At 35.7% G+C, this 26078-nt stretch overlaps 2 protein-coding genes across 8 annotated transcripts in view; both read right to left on the reverse strand.

Annotated features, from left to right (window-relative positions):
- The window catches only part of LOC113042997 (protein MON2 homolog), a 33419-nt gene extending 32903 nt beyond the window's left edge, over window positions 1-516 (reverse strand). For 6 of the 7 annotated variants that reach the window (XM_026202070.1, XM_026202069.1, XM_026202068.1 and 3 more), the window contains exon 1: window positions 95-516. In XM_026202070.1, the coding sequence (XP_026057855.1) occupies window positions 95-202 (108 nt within the window). In that variant the 5' untranslated portion in view covers window positions 203-516. The remainder of the gene's footprint in view (window positions 1-94) is intronic. The other variant, XM_026202071.1, reaches the window with a different exon arrangement.
- Window positions 517-1588: 1072 nt separating this feature from the next.
- Window positions 1589-26009, reverse strand: LOC113043004 (sodium- and chloride-dependent GABA transporter 2-like). The gene is made up of 15 exons (XM_026202086.1): window positions 25773-26009; window positions 18613-18804; window positions 16732-16866; window positions 15781-15921; window positions 15576-15663; window positions 15266-15398; window positions 14319-14453; window positions 8088-8191; window positions 7127-7251; window positions 6152-6264; window positions 5649-5786; window positions 5457-5559; window positions 5169-5269; window positions 4613-4783; window positions 1589-4473 (listed from the first exon to the last, which is right to left on the reverse strand). Exons 1-15 carry the CDS (start codon window positions 25777-25779, stop codon window positions 4309-4311), a joined length of 1851 nt encoding a protein of 616 aa, XP_026057871.1. The 5' UTR covers window positions 25780-26009; the 3' UTR covers window positions 1589-4308.
- Between the last annotated feature and the right edge of the window lie 69 nt (window positions 26010-26078).

The raw sequence follows: 26078 nt of genomic DNA on the forward strand, positions 1-26078 counted from the left end.
GTAGAAATCAAACTTTGATGGTTGTTATCTCATAATGAGATGTTGAGATTGTAGTATAACGTTATATGTACTCCGTGTATAAACGCGTCTGTACCTCTTTGACTGGAGGGAATTTCTTCTTGCACTCCATGGACAGAGAGCGCAGATCCGCCTGCATGTTCTCCACGAGCTTCTTCACCGCCTCGGGGCTGCTGGGCGACATCTTCACTCGAATTACACACTATTTTAACTCTAACGAATGATTAATCAATCAATTAAAGCGACGGGAGCCTTCGGTTCCAGCGCGAGACACGTAAACAAACCCTCGATGCTGCACACACATCAATAAACGCGTCTCGCGCTGCTGTGCGTCACACGCATTGCCATAATCATGCTGATCGTCACAGTCGAGATTGTATTTATGACATATATCATCTATAAGCGCGTTTCTCGACCGAGTTTCATGATTTGTTCTTCTTTCCTAGATCCCTGTGCGGAAAATGACACGTCTCGTCAGGCGTCACTTCCGTAAACACTGACCGGTTCCGCAGCGGGGAGGGGCTATGGCGCCCTCGCGAGGCGCTCAGCAGCGCTGCAACGATTTCATTGGCTGCTGGACGCCGGGGGTCTTGGAAAAGTGACCAATAAAAAGACACTTAATAAAACCAAACATATAGAAGTAAACTATATTCTACTGTATTATTTTTTTTAACCCGTGCGATTAAAAATGCTCTGTTTTAAATATAGGCTATTAAGTTTACCTAAAGTAAAACTATAAATCATTCAAATATTTTAAAATATCCGTAAATGTCATATTACGCTTTAATTAGCTTCTTTTTTGTTGATATATTATTATATGTATCCTCTATATATTGTTTTTGCTCTTTGAAAGAGTTGTGTGTTAAGATAAATATGTAATATATATATATATATATATATATATATATATATATATATATATATATATATATATATATATATATATATTTAAAATAATCATGCAATATAAAAAGCATGCATCCCATTTAGGGTTGCAATATTCTCACCAGAGAAATGGTTTTACATTATTATTAATTTACTTTTAATTCAAAAACACTTACATGAGAAGCGTAGCCTACAATTAAATACAGAACAATTTTAATGTAAGAAATCTTAGACTGATGAAAACCACTGAAGCATATTTTGCTTTTCATGCACATTTACATTACATTATTTACCTAATTTATCACTGATATTGTCTCATATTTAAGACTTATTATGTTTTTGCTCCTTTTTGGGTCTTATAAGTTCATGTTCATGCAAATGTTTCATTTTGGAAAAAAAGCAGTGTGTTAGCATGTAATTTTAATTTTCATCAGAGATACACGTATGCATTTACATTATTAGTTTAGAAGGCATGTCAAGTTTTCAAAAGGCTTTAATAGCAAAAAAAAAAAAAAAAAAAGGGAGGTTAACAAAATTGACAAAAATATTTAGGCTTTTGTTGCAGCTAATTTAATGCATCAGCAATTTTTTTGTGCAATTTTGTGAATTTTGTTTCTTGTGTGCAAATAATTAAAAAAAGTTTAATATGTCTGTCTCCAATTACAATAGATTTCTCGAACAGGTGCATAATAGTTGCTTCTTTTTACTGATGTATTTTACATGAGTAATACAGTATATCTGGATCAATTTACAAAGTTGTAAAACCCAAACCGTTCTGTACAGGTTATATACACAAAGACTGCTGGTGGTCTGCTTTCACAGGACACTTCCAACACTTCATATACATCTTGAAACAGTGAAAACAAAGAAAAAGAAATACATCTGATTGGTCCTCAATATGCAATCTGATTGAGTTGTGTAGATGTTAAAATTTCATTCACATTCGTTAAACATTAGATTCTACAAGACAATTGTACGCAGCTTTAATAAAGTTCCACAATAAAAATACAAAATCATGAGATACAATGATTGAGTATCCTAAAATATTCTTAAACAAGTGCACAAAAATGATGAATGACACTGTGTAACACTGTAAATTGTTTCACATCAGCTCAAAACAGTACCATTGTACTCCTCCTGATTCCTGTATGTAATACTATCAGATCTATAGGCTTTAGTCTAAAACCTTCATAGGCATTTATAACTTATAAAGATAGTTTATAAGAGTATAAAACCCCAGGCTTTGCTGTATTTATGATGCACATCCACATGGATACTTAAAAAAAAAAAAAAAAAACTAATTTGCTTCCTTAGAAAGCAGATGCAATGATTGTTTGAACTGAAACAGTCCTAAAAGACACTCCAGATTCTATTTCCAACATCAACTTGATGGTTTTCTACTCTATTATCTGCTGGGCAAAGGGTTTGAAGGGGAAAATAATTAATTAATAATAATAATAATAATAAAAAAGTAGGTTAATTATTATTTGATGACTCATGTCATTCCAAACTCGTATATATATATATATATATAATTTACTTTACTTTGAAAAAAATATATATGGATTATCCGCTTCAGTGGTCTAACAACGCTCGTCAACGTCAAAATGTTTGCGATGGCCAATCAAATCAAAGAAGGCGGGGCTTACCGTTCACAGAAGCGGAACATGAATTCACGCGCAGCGGTTCATTTGCATTTTAACGGTTCACAAGCTGGAGATAAGATATAAGGCCGCAAACATTTAATAAGTGAGAACTGTTTAATAATAGAAATGTAAGTAATATGCAGCGATCATGCAAAATATTCTAGTTTCTTGTCAAATTCGTCCGCTTTGAATGGAAAAAAACCTATGCAGTTTAGATAATTAATCTAAAGTTAAATGCTACTTCGTAACTTAATTGAATGTGAGAGACAAGAAACTTTAACAAAGCCATTTAACGTAACTTAGTCATATTAGACATAATATTAAGAGTAAGTGTTTGTGTTTTGACCTACAAATATGGTAATTATTTGGAAATAGTTCAAATGATTACTTACATTATGTTTGTTCTTGTACTGCTATCTTCTTTATTATTCGTTATTCCCGTCAAATCTGTAGTCGGTTTAAATAATTTGTAACAGCATCTCTCCGATTATAAACAAACAAAAAAAGTTCAACCCAGTGTTCAAGACATGCTTACAGCCTGGATCTAAGATAAAATAAGATAAATTAAAATAAGACATCCAAACTGCCCTTTTGCTTACAATAAAAACACTGACCGGGGTGTTTTCATGTTTCACTGAAGAAATAAAGCTTAAGAAATACAGGTTTGGAATGACATGAGGGTGAATAAATGATGAAAAAATACTTCCGAGTGTGCTATTAGTTAATATCAATTCTTATGCAGATCCAACCCTTCACCCCATCATTTTAAGATCCAAGAGGCTTTGGATGATTCACTTCAATCTTTCTGAATCTACCGCAAATGCTCATATTTGGCCAAGTTTAGTCCGCAGAAGTTCAACTTTTGTGTCAATATTATTGAGAGCAGAATTTTATATATCCTAGAAGCACAAGATAACACAAAATCCACACTGAAACCAAAAATACTCACGCTAATCAGACCATATTTAATTTAAGGCCAGACACCCCAGGTGAATCAACTATATACTCAGGTCCATATACTACAGAGGGTTTTTTTTTCTTCTCTTTTTATCAGAAAATATTTATTTAGACAAAAAAAGAAAACAAAAAAGTCACCATGTTTTTAGAAAAATCAACCGAATGACGTGTGAACAAACCCCTCTATAAAAACCCTCAGAATATAAATATGACTAAAACTGTTAAGCTTGGTGTAAGTACATACTACTTACTGTAAGTGGAGTAAAATCTCATTTTGAGAAAATGGCCTTAAAAATGGTCTTTAAAAATGTAAATGCTCAGATGCCAATAGATAAAATGCAATAAAAACTTCAAAGTGTATTTTAGATGCTTTCTTTCCATTACTCAGAAACATATTATGGAAAGCCACACAGCCCAAAATCTCAAAACTGACCAGTGCATGAAAAATCCTGCCCGTAATGCTTATCCAATGAAATTTGAGCGTGCACGGGTCTGCACTTAGTTAAGCTTAGTTAAGACATAAATTAGAAGTAGCACCAGCTAACCCTAAGCTTTCTCTCAACATCACATTTAAAATAAGTGACTACATTCTGCTATAATATTGACACAAACTGTGTTTCTGTGTGCTCTGGTCAATGAGAACAAGCATGAAGCTCTTCAAATCCCCTCTCAGACAGACCGAGGAGAGGTGGATTATTTCGTAATGCTTATTTGGCTGCCAGTACTGTGTGAGGTATCATGGGAAGGTTTAGAAGCACCACCCTCAGGGAAACATACAGTGGTCCATCACGGGACGGCTGAGCTAACAGTGCGACTCCTTCTCGCTGACGGGGAAGTACCCATCTTTGGTCGGACCACCTCGCTGGCGAAGAGTGTCGCCGTCGGCTGCAAAGATGGCCTGAAGTTTCTCCTGCTCTCGTCTGGTTTTGGGGAGGTCTGGTGAGGGCGTGATGAGCTCGTGGATCCGCTGAGGAGGAAAAGCAGAAAGGTTTGGAATAACGTACTACTTAGCCAATGCCAATAGTTTGCATATTTGTGCATCATATGCACAAATGATAAAAGTATGTTTTTTAAGCATGCTATTTCTTTTGTTTCGTCACACTCACCTCTCTCAGTGAACCTTTGGCCATGCTCAGTTTAGAAACAACCCACAGCGGGATGCAAACCATAGAAGAGAGCGCCAGCAGCCAGCCGAGAGCGTAACCCCACCACGGGTACACATACTCATTATTATACTTCAGAGGAGTGTATTTGATCAGGGAGAACGCAAACGTACCCTGTTAAGACAAGCAGCACAGGAAACAAGATTAGAGCGTCTGATCGTAAAACTAAAGTGAATTCAAATCTTTAGAAAGGGAGAGTTTCTACAAATGCATCAGCAACCAAATTCTTTTGAAGTTGCATCGTGATGCATCCACACCAGTAGATGTCACTATAAATCCCAAGAACTCGGTACTTGATGCATCTTAATGCATTTACCTCACAAAAGTTGCTCTAAGTTCTGTGGCATTTAAAAATGATTTATAAAAATTTATGCATAAAAATTAAAATAAACTTATAGGAGAATCTAAAGATGTTTAGTTAAGTTATTTAAGGTTACAAAAAAACTTTAAATTTACTAATCTTTAAAGGTAAATACGGTCTAGAAGGTAAATGACTCACAAAACATGTGGCTGGGGTGAAGAAGAGCCAGCAGTATTTAATATACGGGCCGGGACGGTAACCAATCATGTCCTCAATATTGTCATAAAACCGATTAGCACCTGAGAAGCAACAAAGAAAAGCAAGGAAATTACCAAAAATATCAAATGTGACAGATGATACCATTTCAAAACTTTTCAAATTTGCATTTAAATATTTTATCATTTATATAATTTAATGTGCATTTTCTTGCTTCCTGCACCAAATGCACAGGCTCTGAACAGCATGGCAATATAACAAGAGTCTCACCGTATATCCAAGCGATGCAGACGGTCTCAAAAATAGCTACGAATAGCAAACACATCCCACTGGCTGCGTAGTAATCAAACAGCTGGAAGACATACATTCCACCCTGACAGACAGACGGAGACCATCTATTAATCTGGCAATTATATAAATCAAAGGATAAAATGATGAGAGTCAGAGGAGTTGGTCCAGTACCTCTGTGAGCATAATGAGTCCCACGAGGAAGGACACGACGGCCACGGCGAGGATGAGCAGCTCTCTGCGGTTCTTCTGCCGGAAGAAAGCGGGGTACATGTCCACCATAGCCGTGACCAGACTCTCCACACACACGAACTAGAGCAAAAGAACAAACCACATCTTCTGACTTACTGATTTTTTACTAGACACTTGGGTCATTATTTGTCAGTTTGGGGATTGATATTACACTGTATGCAAACATTTTCAAATCATGATTCAGGATTATGCACAGAATAAAATGTTGAAATGTAGGGCCCTATGTATTCCATGTCCCAAAATTGTATTTGTTAATCTTAATAGTTCTTTGTTATTACCATTGGTACACTGAGAAGTATATTGCTGTAATAATGCCTTTGCAAAATTATGTGACATTCAATTAAAAACAGTAAAAGAATATCATGGAAATCTTAGGGCCCTGTAAAAAAAAACAATAAAGCACAAAAAACAGTGAAGATTCATACCTGACTGTCCAACCCCAGAAGTACAATCATGATGAAAAAGAAACAGGCCCACAGCGGAGAGATGGGCATCATGGACACTGCCCGCGGATATGCAATGAACGCCAAACCAGGACCTGAAAGAGACCATGCAGAAAACATAATAGCAGCATTAGAAAAGTTAAGAAACTCAAAATGTGAAACTCAAATTCTCTTTAATATGTTTGGTTTAAGGCAAATGTGCATCACATGGAGCCCAAAAAAACAAGTGTATTGTCTGAAAAATCAATTTAGAATGTCATTTAGAGAACAAATCTGATTAAACAGACCTTGACATATTAAAAGAAAAAATGGGTCATACATACATACAAATACAGTATGTGCACTGGGACAGACAGAGATTACATTGTGTTTGTGAGCTGAGGGTCAATTATCTAAAAATACCTGGCTGGAAATGTTTATGGTTTACTACACTAAAGGAAAGTATCAAAGTATGCAAGAAGTATCAAAAATGTTTAATAACAACATTTTGGTCACATGACCTTAATCAGATATCTTCCTCTATGACACTGAAATACAAAATGGTGTAGAAACATTGCTATAAAATTTCACAAACAATTAGAAAGAAACAGCAAGTAACACATTGAATAAAACAAAAAATTTGAAGTGGAAAAAACAAAAATAGCATTTATTACAATAATATTTGTTTTGTTTACAAAAAAAGCTTTTTTTACAATGTAGAGCACAAAATGTATAATTCAAAATTGCAATGTATACATGTATTTATATAAAATGTAATACAATCGTCAAATTTAATGTATTACAAAGATATTACATAAATCATGTTGTGTGTGTAAATGCATTATACATATAAAATTTTATAAAATAATATTTTTTCATGTAAAAATTTTTACTGTATAATATATTTTTTCTTTTATTTTTTATAAATTCTGGATATTACTGTATATAAAATTTGGTGACTGGTGAAGCTGCACCCACCAGACTCGGCCACTTCTGAAATTGGGACGTTCTGTTCATAAGACATGAAGCCGAGAATCGAGAAGATGGCAAAACCAGCGACAAAACTGGTTCCGCTGTTCAGGAAACACAAAGCCAAAGAATCCCTGAAAACAGACCAACACCAAGAAAAAGCTTATGTTAGGAAAAAGTGCCATTGAAGACTTGGTGTTTGGATTTCAAAGTATGAAACCACACATTTCTCAAGTTTAGGACTTTATGTACTCGCTGGAAAATGAGAATCTCTTTGAGATGTTTAGTCTAATAGAAAACAATGGCATGTGGCAATAGAATGAAATTCAGAGGAGCAACGAGAAACAATAAGACAAACAAGTTTCCTTTCTTCCCTCATTACGTCATAATACGGTCTGATGAGGGACTTGTGGGGGGAATAAAAAGAAGAAGAAGAAAAAAAACTATTTCAACACAACATATTTTCTACAGTACCAAAAACTAGCTCTTATTCAGAACTGGTTCTTTAAAAAAAGATATTGGAACCAAATGATTCTAAAGAGTCAAATCTTTTTAGTGAATCAAACACAGTTCTCAACAATCTAGAGATTTAAATTAGTGTAGTCAGTGAACCATTGTTACTTACACCCAAAGATTCACACGTGGGTTTTATTCCTTTTCTGTGTTTTTATTCAGCTGCTTAATATATGCTTAGGATCAATTATTGGATTGCATTTATGCCACTTCTAAAAAGACTCAAAAACTTTTTATATTGACTCATTATCATAGTAAATAAGACCCACCTAAATCCATGCCAGTACTGAGACTCAAACCTGCAACCTTTGGGTTACAAGTCCCATTCTCTAACCAATAGGCCAAGACAACAAAAGAATATATGATATACATTGGATTGCTATTATTAAATGTCTGTAAAGACACATTTCACAGTTTGTCTCATGATGGACGCTGATGTTTTTGACCATTTTCTCACCTGTAGCAGTTGTTGTTGTATTTATTGTAGCTTCCGAGTGCAGTAAGGCAACCTAAACATATAGCATATGAGAAGAAGATCTGCGTGCCTGCGTCCATCCACACCTGAATACAGAAAAATACATTTTGGCTTTTAAAATACCATCACAGCTGTAACATACTGATGTGCAGTCAAATAAATAGAGAAAAAACATTTTCTTTCTAATTCATCCATTTCTTACAGGTTTTAAAAGTTTTTTTAAAATCACATTTGTGCTCTATAGCTTCTTTGGATTCATATGATATTGTTTCGTTTTTATTTGTTTTATTAGCTGTTTTGTGACATCTAATATCACAAACACAATGTACACTACAGCGGAACGTGTCAAATATTGAGTGACAGGAATTACCTGTGATGTCTTTAGCAGCTTTAACTAACTAATTTGGATTCAGGTAACAAGCTTGAATAGATGAGATGAAAGACTAGAGCTGTTGTAGGATTCCTAGAGCTTGTGTAACCCCTTGTTTATTAGTCTTAAATGCCTGAAACTGGTTTAGACATGATCTGGGAAAAAAACATGCTGACTGTGGTTTTCCTGTTAGCCTGTCAATCAAACACTCACACATTGATCTTTTGTAAGTCAGGTTGTTCTTGTGCTGCCAAGGGCGATGTGGATGCATTAAAGCGTTTATGACAGAAAAATGCTAAAATGTGACACAAATATGCTGTACAGGACCTCTGTCATATAAAAAGTACTGCTTATTTTTCAAAGGAGTGATTGGTCTCTAGATAATGCTTGGATCCTTCAGCGTTTTGTCTTTTAGCAAGTGAAAATCATGTGTTTGATCGCTTCAACTCTGTAGCCAGGACTATGTGAAGAAGAAACTGTGTTTTTCCATTGGGAAAATTCCTCACACTTCCCTTAAAACCTCACATTTATCACCTGAGGTCTAGAACTGTGCTAAAAACACCACTGATGTCCGAAGCAAGACGTGAGATTTGACCCATGATGCTTACATTTTTCAAACCTTAGATCACTCATTTGACTAACTTTGACCGACCATTTACTTTTCTTGCTGAAGGGTTCATGAATCATGGCGTCATTTTTACACATCAAAGACCAAAGGATTTCAAAATTAAACTTTGCAGAATTAAAATGAGTGTTAATATAATGTCGATTAATATGAATGTCGACTCACATTGATTTTAAAGAATCTGAACCATAATGCTTACGTTGTTGGAGCCTTAGATCAATTTGATTTCACAAAGTTTATATGGCTGTTCACATAAACCCACAGTATTCTGTTGAATTGGCCTCATTTTATACTTCTTAGATGAAATGACATCAACACAGCAATGGTTATCTCCAAAATTAACCACAATGTCCATACTGACCAAAAAGAGAATTATTATGCTTCTTTCTTTAAGGCTGAATCTAACATGAAATATTGTTGAATACCCTACAAAACTATACAAATTAAAATGAGTTACGCCTGATTCACACTGATTTTAAAGAATCTTACCCATGACAGTCAAGTTTTGAAAAAGTTTAAGATCAACAGTTAACCTTGGCCAACTCTGCTTTTCTAACTAAAGGTTTAATCTATTTTGGTCTAATGTGTATCCATTTAAGACTAAGAGATGTCCAAGAGATGTCAAAACATCATTCATTATCTCACAAATCCAACCTTTAAAGGATTAAAATGGGTTATGAATGTCAATTTATGTTGCTTTTTTATAGAAAACTGTATTAGATTAATTTGACCAATCTTGTCCAACTGTTTACCTTGTTATCTGATTAATTTGCCTTTTTTATATCTAAGATCAAGAGATGAAAAAAACAGCAATTGCTGTTGCTTAAATCCAACCAAAAATGACTAAATATGTCTACCTGTTCATGTGAATCCTTAAGATTTTGTTAAATTGGCCTCCTTATGAAACTTCTAAGATGAAATAACATCAACACAACCAAAGCCATTTCTCAAATATAACCAAAAGTGCCAAACTTTTCTAGCGATTCACTTAAACCCATTATATTTTGTTGAATTGGCGTCATTTATATACTTATAAGATGAAACGTTAACACAGCCAATGTTATCTCTGAAATACAACCAAAAATGCTAAATATCTATGTTTTATTAAACCCGTAAGATTTTGTTGAATAGTCCTCAGTTTATACTTATATATTCAGTTTATACTTATATTAGTCACCATAGCCAACAATTAAATCTAATCTTGATTGCCAAACTTGGCATGGCTGTTTGCCCAGTGTTGGGCAGTAACAGTTACTTTTGACAGTAACTAATACTGTAACGCATTACTTTTTAAATAAATTAACTCCGTTACGTTACCATGTGGTACTTTCTTAAAAATTAATTAATTTTAATTGAAGTGCAGCCTAACCTGTTTGCAGCAGCGACGCATTGTAGGATTGGTGGATGCCAACCTCTGTAAACACGAAGACACACTGACTACGTTTACATGCAGCCAATAACCCGTTCAAAACCGGGATATTAGCAATAACCTGGTCGCGCACGGCCATGTAAACACCAGCAAAAACCCGGATATGCTCATATCCCCGTTTTTAAAAACCCGACCATAGCCCGAATTTTAACAGCTTGTAAACGTAGTCACTGTGGACATGTTTCCGTTTATTCAAGTATGTGCGGCAGTCATGGCGAGTCAAGGCGAGAGCAACACGAGTTTCTCAAAGTGGAAATATGCTCATTATTTCACTTTATTTGAGCATTTAGACAAAAACCTTTTAGTCAAATGTAAGCTGTGTCTTTCTGGTTCGAATGTCCTATCCTAGCCGACGAATTTCCAATCCGTGTGCTCAGATTTTGTAAACCGTACCCTCGGTTTTTTAATCTGTACCCACAAATTCATAATCTGCACACGCACTTTCGCAAAATTGATTCTGAATAATTCAGATTGCTTTCATTTATTTATCTCAAAATGTTTTGTGTTATGTTGTTCATTGTTGATAGCTTTCATACTTAAGCTGTGAAAGGAACATTTTTAAGGGCTCAACACATCAGCTTTTATGATGCAGAAGCCATTTTAGTTTTTGATTCTGAATATATTATTCAGGTGTTTTGTTATTTATTTCAGAAATCCTTGTGATATACAATATTCAGTTTGTGCTGGTCTGACTTAATCAAAATAGTGTTTAAAAATTACTGTCTGTTTTACTTTGTGTTTGTATAGACCATAATGCATAAAAGTGCATTAATGGGAACATTGAAGAAAGTTCTTTAAAAAACAGTAATGCATTTTAACAGTAATGCATTACTTTTTGGTGTAAGTAATCAACAAAGTAATTAAGTTACTTTTTGAATTAAGTAACTAGTAACTGTAACTAGTTACTATTTCTTAGTAACTAGCACAACACTGTTGTTGTCATAACGTTCACCTTGGAGATTGAATATGTTTCTTTTTTGAGACCCCAGGAGCCCAAATTCAGACCCAGAACAATAAAACCCACGGAAGAGGTGGGAGTTCAAAGGAGGAATCTTTATATTACCACACTGCAGGGAGAGGAAGAGTAGATATAAGTCATGATCTGCAAGATTAACCACAATCTGATGTGATCCGACCACCTCAGAGAAAACCAGTGTTGAGCTGCTGCAAGAGCTTTTGAAGCACAGCAGCTGTGGTCAAAGAGTTCTCGTGTGTTCTGATTGGTGGATGATGATGATGAGTGGATAAAGACTAGAGCAATCAAATAGTGAGAGAGTGATCTGCTCACCTGGTCCCTTCAAATGATGGGCTCCTCCAGTTTGGCAGTTCAGAGCGTGAATCATTTGAGTCAGTTCGTAGCGTGAATCATTTTAATGAGTTCGGGAGTTCGGAGCGGGTTCGCGAATCATTTGAGTCAGTTTGGGAGTTCGGAGCAGGATCGCGAATCATTTGAGTCAGTTTAGGGATCGCGAATCAGTTCGGGAGTTCGGAGCGGGTTCGCAAATCATTTGAGTCAGTTCGGGAATTCGGAGCGGGTTCGCGAATCATTTGAGTCAGTTTGGGGATCGCGAATCATTTGAGTCAGTTTGGGAGTTCGGAGCGGGAATCATTTTAATCAGTTCGGGAGTTTGGAGCGGGTTTGCAAATCATTTGAGTCATTTCGGGAGTTCGGAGCGGGATCGCGAATCATTTGAGTCAGTTTGGGGATCGTGAATCATTTGAGTCAGTTTGGGAGTTCGGAGCGGGTTCGCGAATCATTTGAGTCAGTTTGGCAGTTCGGAGCGTGAATCATTTGAGTCAGTTCGGGAGATCGGATCGTGAATCATTTTAATCAGATCGGTAGTTCGGAGCGGATTCGCGAATCTTTTGAGTCAGTTCCGGAGTTCGGAGCGGGATCGCGAATCATTTGAGTCAGTTTTGGAGTTCGGAGCGTGAATCATTTGAGTCAGTTCGGGAGTTCGGATCGTGAATAATTTTAATCAGATCGGTAGTTCGGAGCGGATTCGCGAATCTTTTGAGTCAGTTCCGGAGTTCGGATCGGGGATCGCGAATCATTTGAGTCAGTTTCGGAGTTCGGAGTGGGATCACGAATCATTATAATCAGCTTGCGAGTTCGGAGCGTGAATCATTTGAATGCGTATTCATTTTGAGTACAGTTCTTTCACTGCATTATTCAGTGTATTCAAATGCATTTGAATGAATGATCACAAAATTCAAGATATGGGGATTAGAAAATGTATATATTTATATAATTTTATGTAGTTAATCGATAACACACAAAGAGTGCCATTTCAGTTTTTCTCCAAAAATCAGCATGATTAAAATGTGATGTTAAGTTATTGCAAACAATAGGCCTAATTTAATTACAAATACAAGATGTTGCAGTATAATGTAATATATGAATGAATAATAGCCTAAAGAACCTTTGTGCCAAATGGGTTCTTTCTTGTCATTATAGAACCTTTTTAGCATAAAAGGTTCTTTGGAGTTGAGTAAAGAACCCAATGGTTCTATATAGAACCCCAATGAACCCTTTTTTTTCTAAGAGTGTTGTCCAGTGTCGGGCAGTAACGTGTTATCAATAACTCTTGTGATATACAATATTCAGTTTGTGCTGGTCTGACTCAATCAAAATAGTGTTTAAAAATTACTTTCTGTTTTACTTTGTGTTTGTATAGACCATAACACATAAAAGTGCATTAATGGGAACATTAAAGAAAGTTTTTTTTAAAAGTTACTAAAAAGTTACTTTTAACAGTAATGCATTATTTTTTGGTGTAAGTAATCAACAAAGTAATTAAGTTACTTCTTGAATTAAGTAACTAGTAACTGTAACTAGTTACTATTTCTTAGTAACTAGCACAACACTGGTGTTTGCAAAACCCAATGATTTTATTGAATTGGCCTCATTTTTATACTTTGAAGATAAAATATTGTAAACAAATTCAATGTCATCTCTCAAAAACTACCCAAAATCCCAAACTTGGTCCAGCTTCTCATGTAAACCCTTAAGATTTAGTTGAACTGGCCTAATTTTAATACTTCTAAGATGAAACAACATCAACACAACCAATGCCATCTCTCAAATCTAACCAAAAATACCAAACTTCACCTATTTGCCTAAACCCTAAGATTTATTGAATTGGCCTCATTCTTATACTGCTAAGATGAAATAACTTCAACACAACTAATTTCCTCTCTAAAATCCATCCAGAAATGTCAAACCTTGATTAGCTCTTCATGTAAACCCAATTAGATTTTTTTTATGAGCATCACTTGAATACTGCTATAAGATGAAACCATGCGAACACAACCAATGCTATCTGTCGAATCCAACCAAAAATGCTATTGTCGCTAGACAGAGATGTAGGCAAGGAGATGTTTTAAGCTGATGTTAAGGAATGCTGGGATGCATCTGGGTGGCCGTGCCGTGGCCTGTTCTCAGATATCACGTGGGTTTGTGGGCTCTTCTAGTGACACAGATGTGAAAGTCGGACCAAAGGTCAAACGCACAGATGGACGCTATCAAAGAAGTACAGAAAACAATGTTTCCCTGCTGGGTGTCCTGCTCCGGGCCTCGACTAAAGCACCTGGGTAGACAAATCACGTGACCTTTCGACTGGAGGCACAGTGTTTTTAAAAGAAAACAGTTTGTTAATGTCCAGAGGAATTACCAAAAACGAAATCCTAGACTAACTTTTGCTAGTTCAGAATGTCTCTTTCTAGTCATGACAAGAAGAATTTTCAAGTCATAACTGCATTAGATGAAAAGTTAATTATGTATAATACCTGCGGGTCGGCTAACCGTCCCAGGTCGGGATAAAGATAGAACTGGATCCCACGGGATGCTCCGGGCAGTGTGACCCCTCTGATCAGTAAAATCAACAGCATCAAATACGGGAAGGTCGCAGTGAAGTACACCACCTGTTGAGTGACAGGAACACAGCGGGAAGCTAAAGGACAACATATGTTTGGATATTTATCATGACAGCAAATAAAATGTATACACAATTTAACACATATTTAATAAATGTAAAAAATCACTGTTATTTTATAATATTATAATTTTCACATTTGTGACCCTGGACAACAAAAATCATATGGGTCATTCATTTTTAATGTTTTTTAAATACAGTTTATACAGCAAAAATATTTAAACAGCAATGGAAATCTTCTATTGATGTCTGGTTTGTTAGGAGGACAATATTTGGCCAAGATACAACTATTTGAAAATCTGGAATCTGAGGGAGCAAAAAAAAAAACTAAATATTGAGAAAATCACCTTTAAATTTGTCCAAATTAATTATTAGCAGTGCATATTACTAATAAAAATATTTTTGGGATATATATTACGGTAGGAAATTTACAAAATATCTTCATGGAAGATGATCTTTACTTAATATCCTAATGATTTTTATATATTTTTTTGAACGGATATTTTGTTTTTATTTATACTTATTAAAATATTTTTTCATTTTTGCTAATGAATATAGCATTTGCATGATCTCTACTAAATGCAAATTGCAAATGAAATTGTTAATTGAATCTGATGTATAATTTGAACGAACTAAAACTAGAAAGAAACCATCAGGGGTGCGTTTCCCAAAACCATAGTTGCTAACCTGTTACCTCCTTAGTTGGTCGGCAATGGGAAATTGCATTGCAACCAACAGAGTTGCTAACTTAGTAAGCAACTATGGTTTTGGGAAACGCACCCCAGGTCTTAACTCACGTACCTTGCCGGTGGATTTGACGCCTTTCCAGATGCAGAAATAGCAGAGAACCCAGGCCAACAACAGACAGAGAACCAGATCCCAGTGCAGCGTTCCTATCTCCTCAATCCCAGACGAGATCCGCAGAACTCTGCGTCTACAGAGAGACAGAAATAACACATCAGCTGCAGCCTTCTTCAATCCACTTGCACTTGGTCAGCTGGAGAACTTTCAGGTTTGTGTATGTGGCATAAATGTAGGCATTTATCTGGTTTATGCTTGATTTACTGTATCTGGAACTAAAAGATAGACAGGAAGATATAATGAAACTTACTCCCAAAACTCAATGACAGGTGATGTTGCGTTATCAAGGTAACTTTGGTCATTGGATACATTTCGTCTTTGGAATTCCACACAAGCATCTAAAAAACAGCAGGAATCCCTGGATTATATACAGTAAAAACCACTGAGCCTTATGCACCAGTGATAATCCAGAAGCACATAAAGCTACAGGTGTGTGGATGTGATGTGAAGCTCACCTGTGTTCCAGGTGTTGTTGCAGGAGGCCCACGGCAGGTTCCAGGTGAAGGAGAAGGACAGGTAAAATATTCCCCAGGCCAGAACTATTATATAGTAGAAGTTGAGCAGAGCCACGATGACCTGAGTGGCGTAACCAATGCCTGCAGTTACAGACAGAACAACAGCTTGTGACAAACGGAGAGACAATCCAACTGTGCCAAATGACGTCACTTCATTATTACCACAATTTCATTCATTCATTCATTCATTCATTGATTCATTCATTCATTCATTCATTCATTCATTTATAAATAGAACTATGGATATATGTTGTTCTTGTAGACTGAAAAAAAGGATTAAAAATGGAAATTTGGTAAAAAGAAAATACCATAAGAAATGTTAGATAAAAAGTAATGTTTTAATTAAAAAATTACAAAAATTAGACATGATACCATGGCACCTAATCAAAATAAATCAGGTTAAGTATCGCAAATACCAAAAAATAAATACAAATAAATTAAAGCTATTTAGAAATATTAAAAAGTCAAAAAAAAAATAATATAATAAAAATGACAAAAGTGTCTAACTAAAATATAAAAAGGAAAGCAATTTTAAAATATTAATGAATATTAAACAATAATAAAATAACACTGATCTCGCACAAAACATTGGGCTATTCAGATTATTTAATAAATAAATAAAATATTTATTTAACATTATTTCAAAACAATATTGTTGTACTATTTTTATTTAAAGGGCCCGAACTTCTGAAGTGGAACAGGTCAAAAATCACAATTTCTGTTTTATTCCACAAATAATAATAATAATAGCACCACTGAGTTAAACATCGTTTTTGTACCCTCTGGTTCCTGTGCACTTATATAACACACAAACTGCTCTTGTCATACTGGTTTCTAATTTTTCATGCTACACATTTAAAGATCCAAGGAACCAACATCTCGTTGCTTCACCTTCAAACAGCGGGCTGATCTTCCTCCAGCATGTGATTCCTCCCTCGCTGGTGAACTGACCCAGAGAGATCTCCAGGAAAAACACGGGAATACCGCAGGTGAAGAGGAAGATCAGGTAGGGGATGAAAAATGCACCTGGAAGAGGATAAAGACGTAAGTCATACAGAAGGAGAATCAGTTTGAGGCTCAAGGGGAGAAATGTGTGAGATTACTGAAGTCTGTTTCTCAGGAGAAACATTCAGCAAACGCAAGAAATGTTTCCAAAGGCCCAAACGTCTCTGTATGGACACACGCTACGGGTTGATCAAACAACAGCTGTGACCTTTCACCTTCTGAACTGGTAACGCTTTCATAAGGCCAGTTTCACAAACACCTGGCAAACGCTAAACACATTCACTATCTGTGTTGATCCTTATTAAATCCTCAACTTTTGCTGCCCAGATGGATCCTCTAAGCCAAGGGTTTACAAACTGGGGTCCGGAGACCCCACGGGGGGCGCAAGGGAGTGCTGGGGGGGTATATGGAAATGTTTAGAGAAAAACAAGATTAAAATAACTATAAATACATTTGATTACATTAAAATAAGATCAAAATCAATAAAAATGGACTAAAAAGCAATTAATTGATTACAAACCACAAAATAAACTAATTTTAATAGATTCATTAGTAAGTATAATGAAAAATAATTGACTAAAAATCAATGATCTAATGACAGAATTTAAATATTTTGCAAATTACATTTTACACATATTTATATTTAAAACCTTTTACAGTGTTAACTGGGTCTTTATATATGAAAATATATAACAGCGTTTTACATTTGAACCTTTTAACAACAACTTTAACTGATTCAAACTGTTTGGAGATGTACCATGATCAGACTTTTTTTTTTTTTTTTGACATATTCTATATTAATGCAATATTATTATTTTTATTTTTTATTACATAAAATAAGGAAATTGTATATTTTTGAGCATGTGCCATACTAATACCATACTAATACTGTGGACATATACCATGATTTTTTGGACATTTAATCTGGTAACACCATATTGTTTGGATATGCACCATGATAATATCATGCTTTTGTACACTTATCATGGTAATATTATATTTTTGAACATGTACCATGATTATACTTTGGGTTTTTCTAGACATACCAGGGTAATAACATGCACCATGGTCATGCCATGTTTTTGTACATGTACCATAATAAAATCTTGTTTTTTATTCATGTACCATGGACATACCATATTTTGCATATGTACCATGGTAATACCATGCATTTGGACATGTTCCATGATAATACTTAGTTTTTTTGTACATGTATCCATGTAAAACATGTGCTATGTAAATAACATGTTTCTTGACATGTACTATGATAAAGCCATGATTTTTATAATATATACTATTGTGACACCATGCTTTTTTAGACACATGTGTTGTTGTTGTTTTTTCTGGACATGTACCATGGTAATTGCCTGATTTCTGATATGTACGATGGTAAATCACCTTTTTTGCATGTTACAATTAAACCATGTTTTCTTGGGCCAAGTGTCATGGTACAATAATGACATCAAATTATATTAGACTGTTACTTCTTTATATACCATTGTACCAGTTCATGTACCATTTCATTTTCCAGAATACCATGTTAAATTTCCAAAATACCATAGTAGCACCATTTCTGCATTTCTGTAATTGAGGTTTATGGACATGTTCATGTTAATATTATGTTAAACTGTGATTTACCATTGTCATACCTTGTTATTTAGGAGCTGTAACATGGTATACCATGGCTTTTTGAACGTGGTATCATATTGATAGCATGTTTTGGACATGTATAATGATCAGTACCATGGTAGTTCTGCATCTCCTCACCTCCACCGTTCTTGTAGCAGAGATACGGGAAGCGCCACACGTTTCCCAGTCCGATGATCTCTCCGGCCACCGACAGGACAAACTCCAGCTTGTTGCTCCACTGTCCTCTGTCCTTCATCTTCACCTCCGTGTTTGGGACAATCTCCAGCGGCCGGTTCAGCCCGTTAGACGGGTCCATCATCTCCTTCTCTTCTGTTTGAAAACAAAAAAATGAATCGCTGTTAGGTCAATAGCAGCACTCATTGTTTGGTTAATGAATCAATGTACTGTGTAATTAATTTAATTCTGTCTTTTAAGTGAAAGTCTCTCAATCAGAAGACAGATAGAGAAACTGTGTTTTCATTCACATTAAAACAGAATGTCTTTTTTTTTTCTTATAAAGCGTAAAGAAATGAAACCTGGACACACCCATTCAGACCCGATCCTTTCATAAATGCAGCTTGTAAACCAGTCTGAGCACAAAAGCCAGCAGAAGACTGTATGTTTGTGTGAATGCGGTGGATTCCTGACATATTATTGCATGTTTTGCCATAACATTTGTAACTGTTGCATTCAGAAGCCACATAATATGGAAGCAAATGGGTAGCAATATTCAATTTGGGATGTAATATGCAAAATGACAATGCAATATGTAAAATAGCAATGCATTTCTGTATTAACATTTACATTTTCCATTACATTTGTGCAACGTTTGGTGCAAAATGAAAATTAAATTAGATAATTTTCATTCACCATTTCATACACCAGTTTTAATATGTAAAATGAATACCAATTTCACATATTAAACCTGGTGTATGAAATGGTAAATGAAAATTATGTAATTTCATTTTCATTTTGCACCAAACGTTGCACAAATGTAATGGAAAATGTAAATGTAAATACAGAAATGCGTTGTCATTTTACATATTACATCCAAATTGAATATTGCTACCCATATGCTTCCATAACATAACAATTGATCTGTTATGATTCATTTCAAATCAGATGGCAAAAACAGCATGTGAAAAACTCACAGTGATATAAAATGGCAGATGTACTTCACTAAACTTAAAAAAATACATGGAACATCTCTTAGTTACCACTGGTCAGTACTCAAAGTACCCAAACAACCAAATAGTAACATGCAAAACAAAATAAACATTAGCAACTGCATAGCATCACACACACAAAACAAAAAACACTTGCTTTTGCAACCACATACTGTAGCACCGTGTTAAATAACACTTGGAACACTATAATGCCCTAGCAACTGCATTGCAACAAAATAAAATACATATAAAATACACACTGACTGCTTTTGCAACTGTATAGCAATATATTAACTCTCAGGATATTTTAGCAACCACATTGCAACGTCTTAGGAACTGCATAGCGGTATGCAATAAAACACTTAAAATGCTTAATGTTATATAGCATAATATTAAAAACACGTAGGACTTAACAACCACAAAGCAACTGCGTAGCAACACTTGAATGCTTCAAAAATCTGCATAGCAGCATGTTAAAAATCACTTAGGACAAGTTTGCTACTATTTTATTTACATTTTTGCATTTAGCAGATGCTTTTATCCAAAGCGACTTACAGTGCATTTATTATTTTTAAAATAAATAATAACAGGCATCCAGTACTGTACATTTGACTGAAATTTTGACTTTTTTTCATACAGGTTTGATTTGAAGGTTCGTAATGATGAAATGATGACAGAACTCATTTCTGTGTGAGCCATCCCTGTTCTAGTGCAATGCTGGTGACTACATCCTGTCTGTTGTACGTCACGATAGTAACAGATCACACTAGCATTGTGGGAAAGGATTCGCTCTGTGTGCGAAACAGAAGACTCACTCATTGAGTTCATATCTGTCAGCTTGAATTAACGGGTCGGACTCATCTGTGCTTTCAGTGGCCCCTTCACAATCAAGACCAAGTCAAAGACATTAAAGGAATAGGTCACATCATTGAACCCTTTTTCCACCAGCATCTTTTCTTTTTAGTTGCCATTCGCTGCCAGCATGCTTGAAGATCGAGAAATTTTTCATATGCATCTGCTTACATATGCAAACTCTTGTTTCTGCTTCTTCTTCACCATGTTTCAATCCGGAGATTCAGTACTCTTTCAGAAAAAGTGCAATAGCGTCTCCAACCATAAAACGGCAAAAACACAGAAAGCCAGAAAATTCAGTAAAGAGTTAATCGACACAATAGCTATGTTTCCATTACCCTGTTTTACTGCACATTTTGAGTATCGCATCAGAAACGAGTCATGGAAATGCCGAATTTTGAAAAAGAAAAGTTTTATGCTCACTTGAGGTGGTTTTAGACTTGTGTGAAAAAGGGTTAATGTCGATAATGAGACATGGTTAACTTATTCGCCGAATAAATTCCTCCATTCGCATTACAAAGTCACATCTTTGCGCTATGGGATGCCAAAACCTGACTAATCAACAGACTGATCTCATTTCACAGCATCTGAAATGTTCAAAGTGACATGAGCAAAATCTATCGTCAAAGTATTTCTGTAGAATTGACCTTTTGCAAAGACCCACCCACTTTTAGCTACTGTTGCTATCCCCGACAAACAATGCCGCTGTTACACTACAAATCATGTTCTCACGCAGTGAAAAATGCATCGCACATTAAATAGAAAACGGACAGCGTGCCGACAGACCAGACAAGACTCTCACCTTTCAAATTGTAATTTTTTTTGCGAAATTCAAACAAACACTATTACTAAAAATAAAACACTTTTGTGGCTATTTAATGTGTCGTGACAGATCGCAATAGTGCCTTAGTTCAAGTAAAGCACAAAATAAACATTACTAAACATTTTATTTCAACCGTGGAACACACCATTTTTCAAGTTGCGACATTCCAATTTTGCGCACAAGTAAAATGTGCAACTTTGGATGGAAACCCCGCCAATGGCTTCCTATAACCTTAATTTAATTTTTTTTTTTTAAGAAGCAAGGGACATGTTATTATTTTTGTTTTAAATAAATTTTTTGTTAGGGCTGGGATAAATTCGATGCATCGCGATTCGTGGATTGATTCTGAATGCATTGCGATTCACTCTTATCTGAGCTAAATCTTTACAGCAGATGGCGCTCTAATCTAGTTTTTAACTTCATAATCAAATGCTAATGAAGAACAGAACTTGTGTGTCCAGTTGAGTCATGAGTCACACCTCGGCTCAGAATGACACAAGATTAATGTAAACACCCTTGTGATCCACTTTAAACTTTTCGAAATTTATGAACGATAATTTTAGGTTGAAATGTTTGTAAGGAACTGGAAGCAAGCAGAGTGTGGCTGTTTATAAAGTATGTAGGCCTGTCTGAGAGAGAATCTGCGATGCAATCATTTTTTTTCCACAGCCCTAATTTTGATTTTTTTTGATTTTAAGCAAATTCTCACAGAATTTTAAACAACTCTGGTGTTGGATCATAACCCTGCATCAAGGCTCCAGGGGTCCAGAGTTAACAGGTCTCCCTGTCTCCGTCCCTCGAGGGACAGACGTCTGTTCCACATACTTGAGCTTTCAAACAACAAGCATAGTGGATGTCCCGCAGAGCCAGAGGCCTTGAGAAAGTGCTCTTTCTCTCGTCCAGAAACAGCACAGCGCCTCTACTGTCACAGTTGTGAGTGAAAAGCATTACCAGGCTGGTAAAAATAGACTCTTGCATTAACAAGACACCTGAAGGAATGAAGAGCTGGAAGCATGAGCTAGAACAGACTTCTGGGATTGAAGGCCATTTGTTTAAAAAAGATGGCGGCGGTTTGATCACAGTTTACTGCAGTTTTCACAAGGCCAGAGATGAGATCACAAGTTCGTCTTACAGAGCTGAGCTTCTGTGTGCTGTTTACCCCAAGAATTAAAAAAAACACAAAAGAGATCTAGTTATTAGATGCTTAAATAACTTGCTTCTCATAATGTGTTCTTGGTGCGATCTCAGGTCTTTCAGAATGGATCTCAAAAGCATCCAATCTGTGCTACGATTTGCCTATGATACCAAACTGTACATTTAAAGTATCTTTTTCCACATTACCAAAGATATTTTCTACTCGAGTTTTCTGCTTCTCAGTCTGTTCTCACTAGACTAACTTTTTAATCAAAAATACAAGGTTTAATGGAGAGTAAATGGAATAGGCTCTGACAAACCCACACATGTCCGGAGTTTTAAAAGAGATCTCAAAATGTTTCAAACTGTCCTCAGATTTTTCAAAGATACGAAGAGAAAAGAGAAACTGCATATAGATGTCCTTAACATCTCAACTGTCTCTCCTAGACACCAGTGAGATGCAAACTGACCTGCTCAAGTCTCCAACTTCTCAGATTTCTTTAAAGGAAAAAAAAAAACCTTAAAATGTCTCAAACTGCAGATTTTTCAGAGAGACAAAAAAGAAAAGAGGGACTGCAGAAAGATTTCTAATATCTCATTTGTTTCTAGACAATGTAATGCAAATATACTTGCTGAATTCTCCTGCTTCTTAGATGTTTCTCCTAAAGGGAAAATCGAGGAAAACCCTGCTAATCACATACATCCTCTTTAGAGTCACAAAAGGGATCTTTAAAAATCTCAAAAAGTTCTCCAATTTCACACAGATTCTAAGAATTCCCCAAATATCCATTTAATATCTCAGCTGTTTCTTCTCGACAACAGAATGCAAGCAGACCTGATCAATTTTCCCACCTCTCAGATGTTTCTCCTTCAAGAGCAACCCCCCAGATAATATTATGTGTCATCTCTAGAGTTACAAAAGAGATCTAAAAATATCTCAGACAGTTCTCAGATTTCTCCCAGATTCCAAAGGAGAGAAGAATTCCACAAAGGTCTCTTTAACATCACAGCTGTTTCTCCCAGACACCAATGAGATGCAAACCGACCTCCTTAGATCCACTGTTTTTCAGATGTTTTTCTGCTCAGAAAGGAAACCCTGTTAATCTCACATTTCAAAAGAGATCTCAAAAATGTCTCAGACAGTTCTCAGATTTCTCAAAAACAGCAAAAGAAAAGAGCAATTGCACATAGATCTCGTTATCATCTCAACAGTTTCTCCAAGACACCAATTGTAATGCAAACTGATGAATTCTCCTGCTTCTCGGATGTACTGTATCTGAGGGAAAAACCCTGCTAAAATCACACATATATCAGTTTCAAAGGAGATCTACAAATATCTCAAACTGTGCTCCGCTTTCTCAAAGATACCAAAGTAATGTCTCAACAATATCTCCAACAAATGCATGTACTTTTTTAGACACCAAGTCTCTTAACATCTCAAAAAGACCCTGCTAATCTCTGACATATGATCATTAGAGATTCAAAGGAGATCTCAAAACTCACAAGATTAGCCTGCAACCAAACGTGTCTCAATATGAGCTCAGTTATTTCTCAAACTCTCATTAGATACGAAAGAGCAAACTCTCTTTCTAAGAGCACTGACGTGTCCTCAGGGCTATCTGTGATATCAAATTACGCTTTGAAGGATGAGGAATGACAGAAATAGAAAAGCTCTCGATGCAGGTAGATACTTGCAGGACAAATATAAAAATGGCATCTTGCCAAAAGTTGCTGTTTGCCAGAATCTCTGCCGGCTCAGTAAATCTCTCAACTTGCTGACATAAAGCTGGGACGTCCAGGCAGAAAGATCCTCAAATAATCCAAAACCACAGTCAGTGTGTGGCCAAACTCAAGCGTCCGTAAATCACACTCGTGTGTCATTAGATCCTTCAGCTTGGCAGCTCATTATTGGGATTCACAGCTATTGAACTGATTCACAAAGTTTTATTTAATGGGTGCAGCTGTCAACCAATTGGCAATTTGAAATGAATGAGTTTATTTTCAATCATACAAGCAGAATAACATGTTGTGAATCTGAACATGCTAGTGGAAAACTCCCAGAGGAACGAACCGCAAAACATCTTCACACTGTATATCACACATGTGACATGTGCATGAAGCGCTGCAAATCCTCAGGCGTGGGGTCTGCATTCAGTCTGACCAGACTTTTTATACAAAGCAAAAATAATTAATTGCACATTTAGAACTAATTGCTTTGCAGGCAACTGGTTACTGTTTTTAGTCATCTTCAATAGTTGTATCTCATGATCGTAAAAATTATGAACAAATGGTTTAATTATAATTGTAGACGAATATAATTACTGTTTAAAAGTTTGGAATTTATTTGTGAATGTTTTTGAAAGAAGTCTCTTTTGCGCACGTGTTTATGTGATCAAAAACACTGGAAAAACGGTTATATTGTCAAATATTTTTACACTTTAAATGTTCTGTGTGTATATATATATTAAAATGTAATTTATTCCTGTGATCAAAGCTGGTTTTTCAGCATAATTTCTCCAGTCTTCAGTGTCACGTGCTGATTATCATATTTTGTGGGAACTGTGATACATTTTATTTTTCAGGATTCTTTCATTAACAGAAGGTTCAAAACAACAGCATTTACGTGTTATAATTTTGTAATATTATAAATATCTTTGCTGTCACTTTTGAGCAATTAAATGCATCATTAAATAATAGTATTAATAACTTATATATAAAAAAAATCTGGTAACACTTTAGAATAATGGTCGATTAGTTAATGTTAGTTAACTACTTTAGTTAACATGATCTAAGCAAGAACAATCCTTCTACAGCATTTATTAATCTTGGTTGATGTTAATTTCAACATTTACTAATGCATATTCAAATCAAAAGTTGTGCTTGTTAACATTAGTTAATGCACTGTGAATTAGCATGAACTAACAATGAATAACTGTATTTCCATTAACTAACATTAACAAAGATTAATAAATACAGTAATGCATTGTTCATTGTTTGTTCATGGATTAACTAACATTAACTAATGGACCATTATTCTAAAGTGTTACTGAAAATCATACTGACCCAAACTTTTCAACAGTATTGCAAATTCTGCATGCATTTATAAAACAAGTATTTTTGCGAACGAAAAGCATCAGTTATTTAGAAGGGAAAGAAGTCAAATTGTGCTGAAGGTGAAAAGAATATTTGTAACAGTACAAACTAGTTTTAATAGAATCAAAGAGATAAAGCTACACAAACATGCACTTATCTAAAAAAACCAAAAAGTCATGCACACACAAGAATGCATTAGATTGAAGATGCATGAAGAAGAGAAAGCTCACCTTTCATTAGAACGTTGCAGTGTCAGGTTTCCTGTATATTCTCAGGTTTTGCTCTGTAATGTGGAGGTTTTCTGGTTTCGTGGATCCCGTCTGTCAGCTCTGGATGGTCCTAGTCCAACTCCTCCCCCCTGCACCTCCCTCTCGCTCCCATTCACAAAACACTGAGAGCTTGAGGCTTCAGTGGGGCACCGGCCGATTGCATAACGCCGTCACCCAGCGCTCGTTCAGCCTGTGAAGCTTTGTGTTTCTCTCAGCTGAAGGACACCAGAGAAACCAAGCATTCTGGCTCCATCTCAAAAGACCACC

Source organism: Carassius auratus, chromosome 25, assembly GCF_003368295.1.
Source record: "Carassius auratus strain Wakin chromosome 25, ASM336829v1, whole genome shotgun sequence".
Lineage (NCBI taxonomy): Eukaryota > Metazoa > Chordata > Actinopteri > Cypriniformes > Cyprinidae > Carassius > Carassius auratus.

Coding starts and splice junctions, on each gene's coding strand:
- LOC113043004 (XM_026202086.1), bottom strand. Junction 15,664..15,780: donor CAACAACACCTGGAACACAG/GTGAGCTTCACA, acceptor GCTGTTTTTTAG/ATGCTTGTGTGGAATTCCAA. Junction 5,787..6,151: donor TTCTGGGGTTGGACAGTCAG/GTATGAATCTTC, acceptor CTTTTGCTCTAG/TTCGTGTGTGTGGAGAGTCT.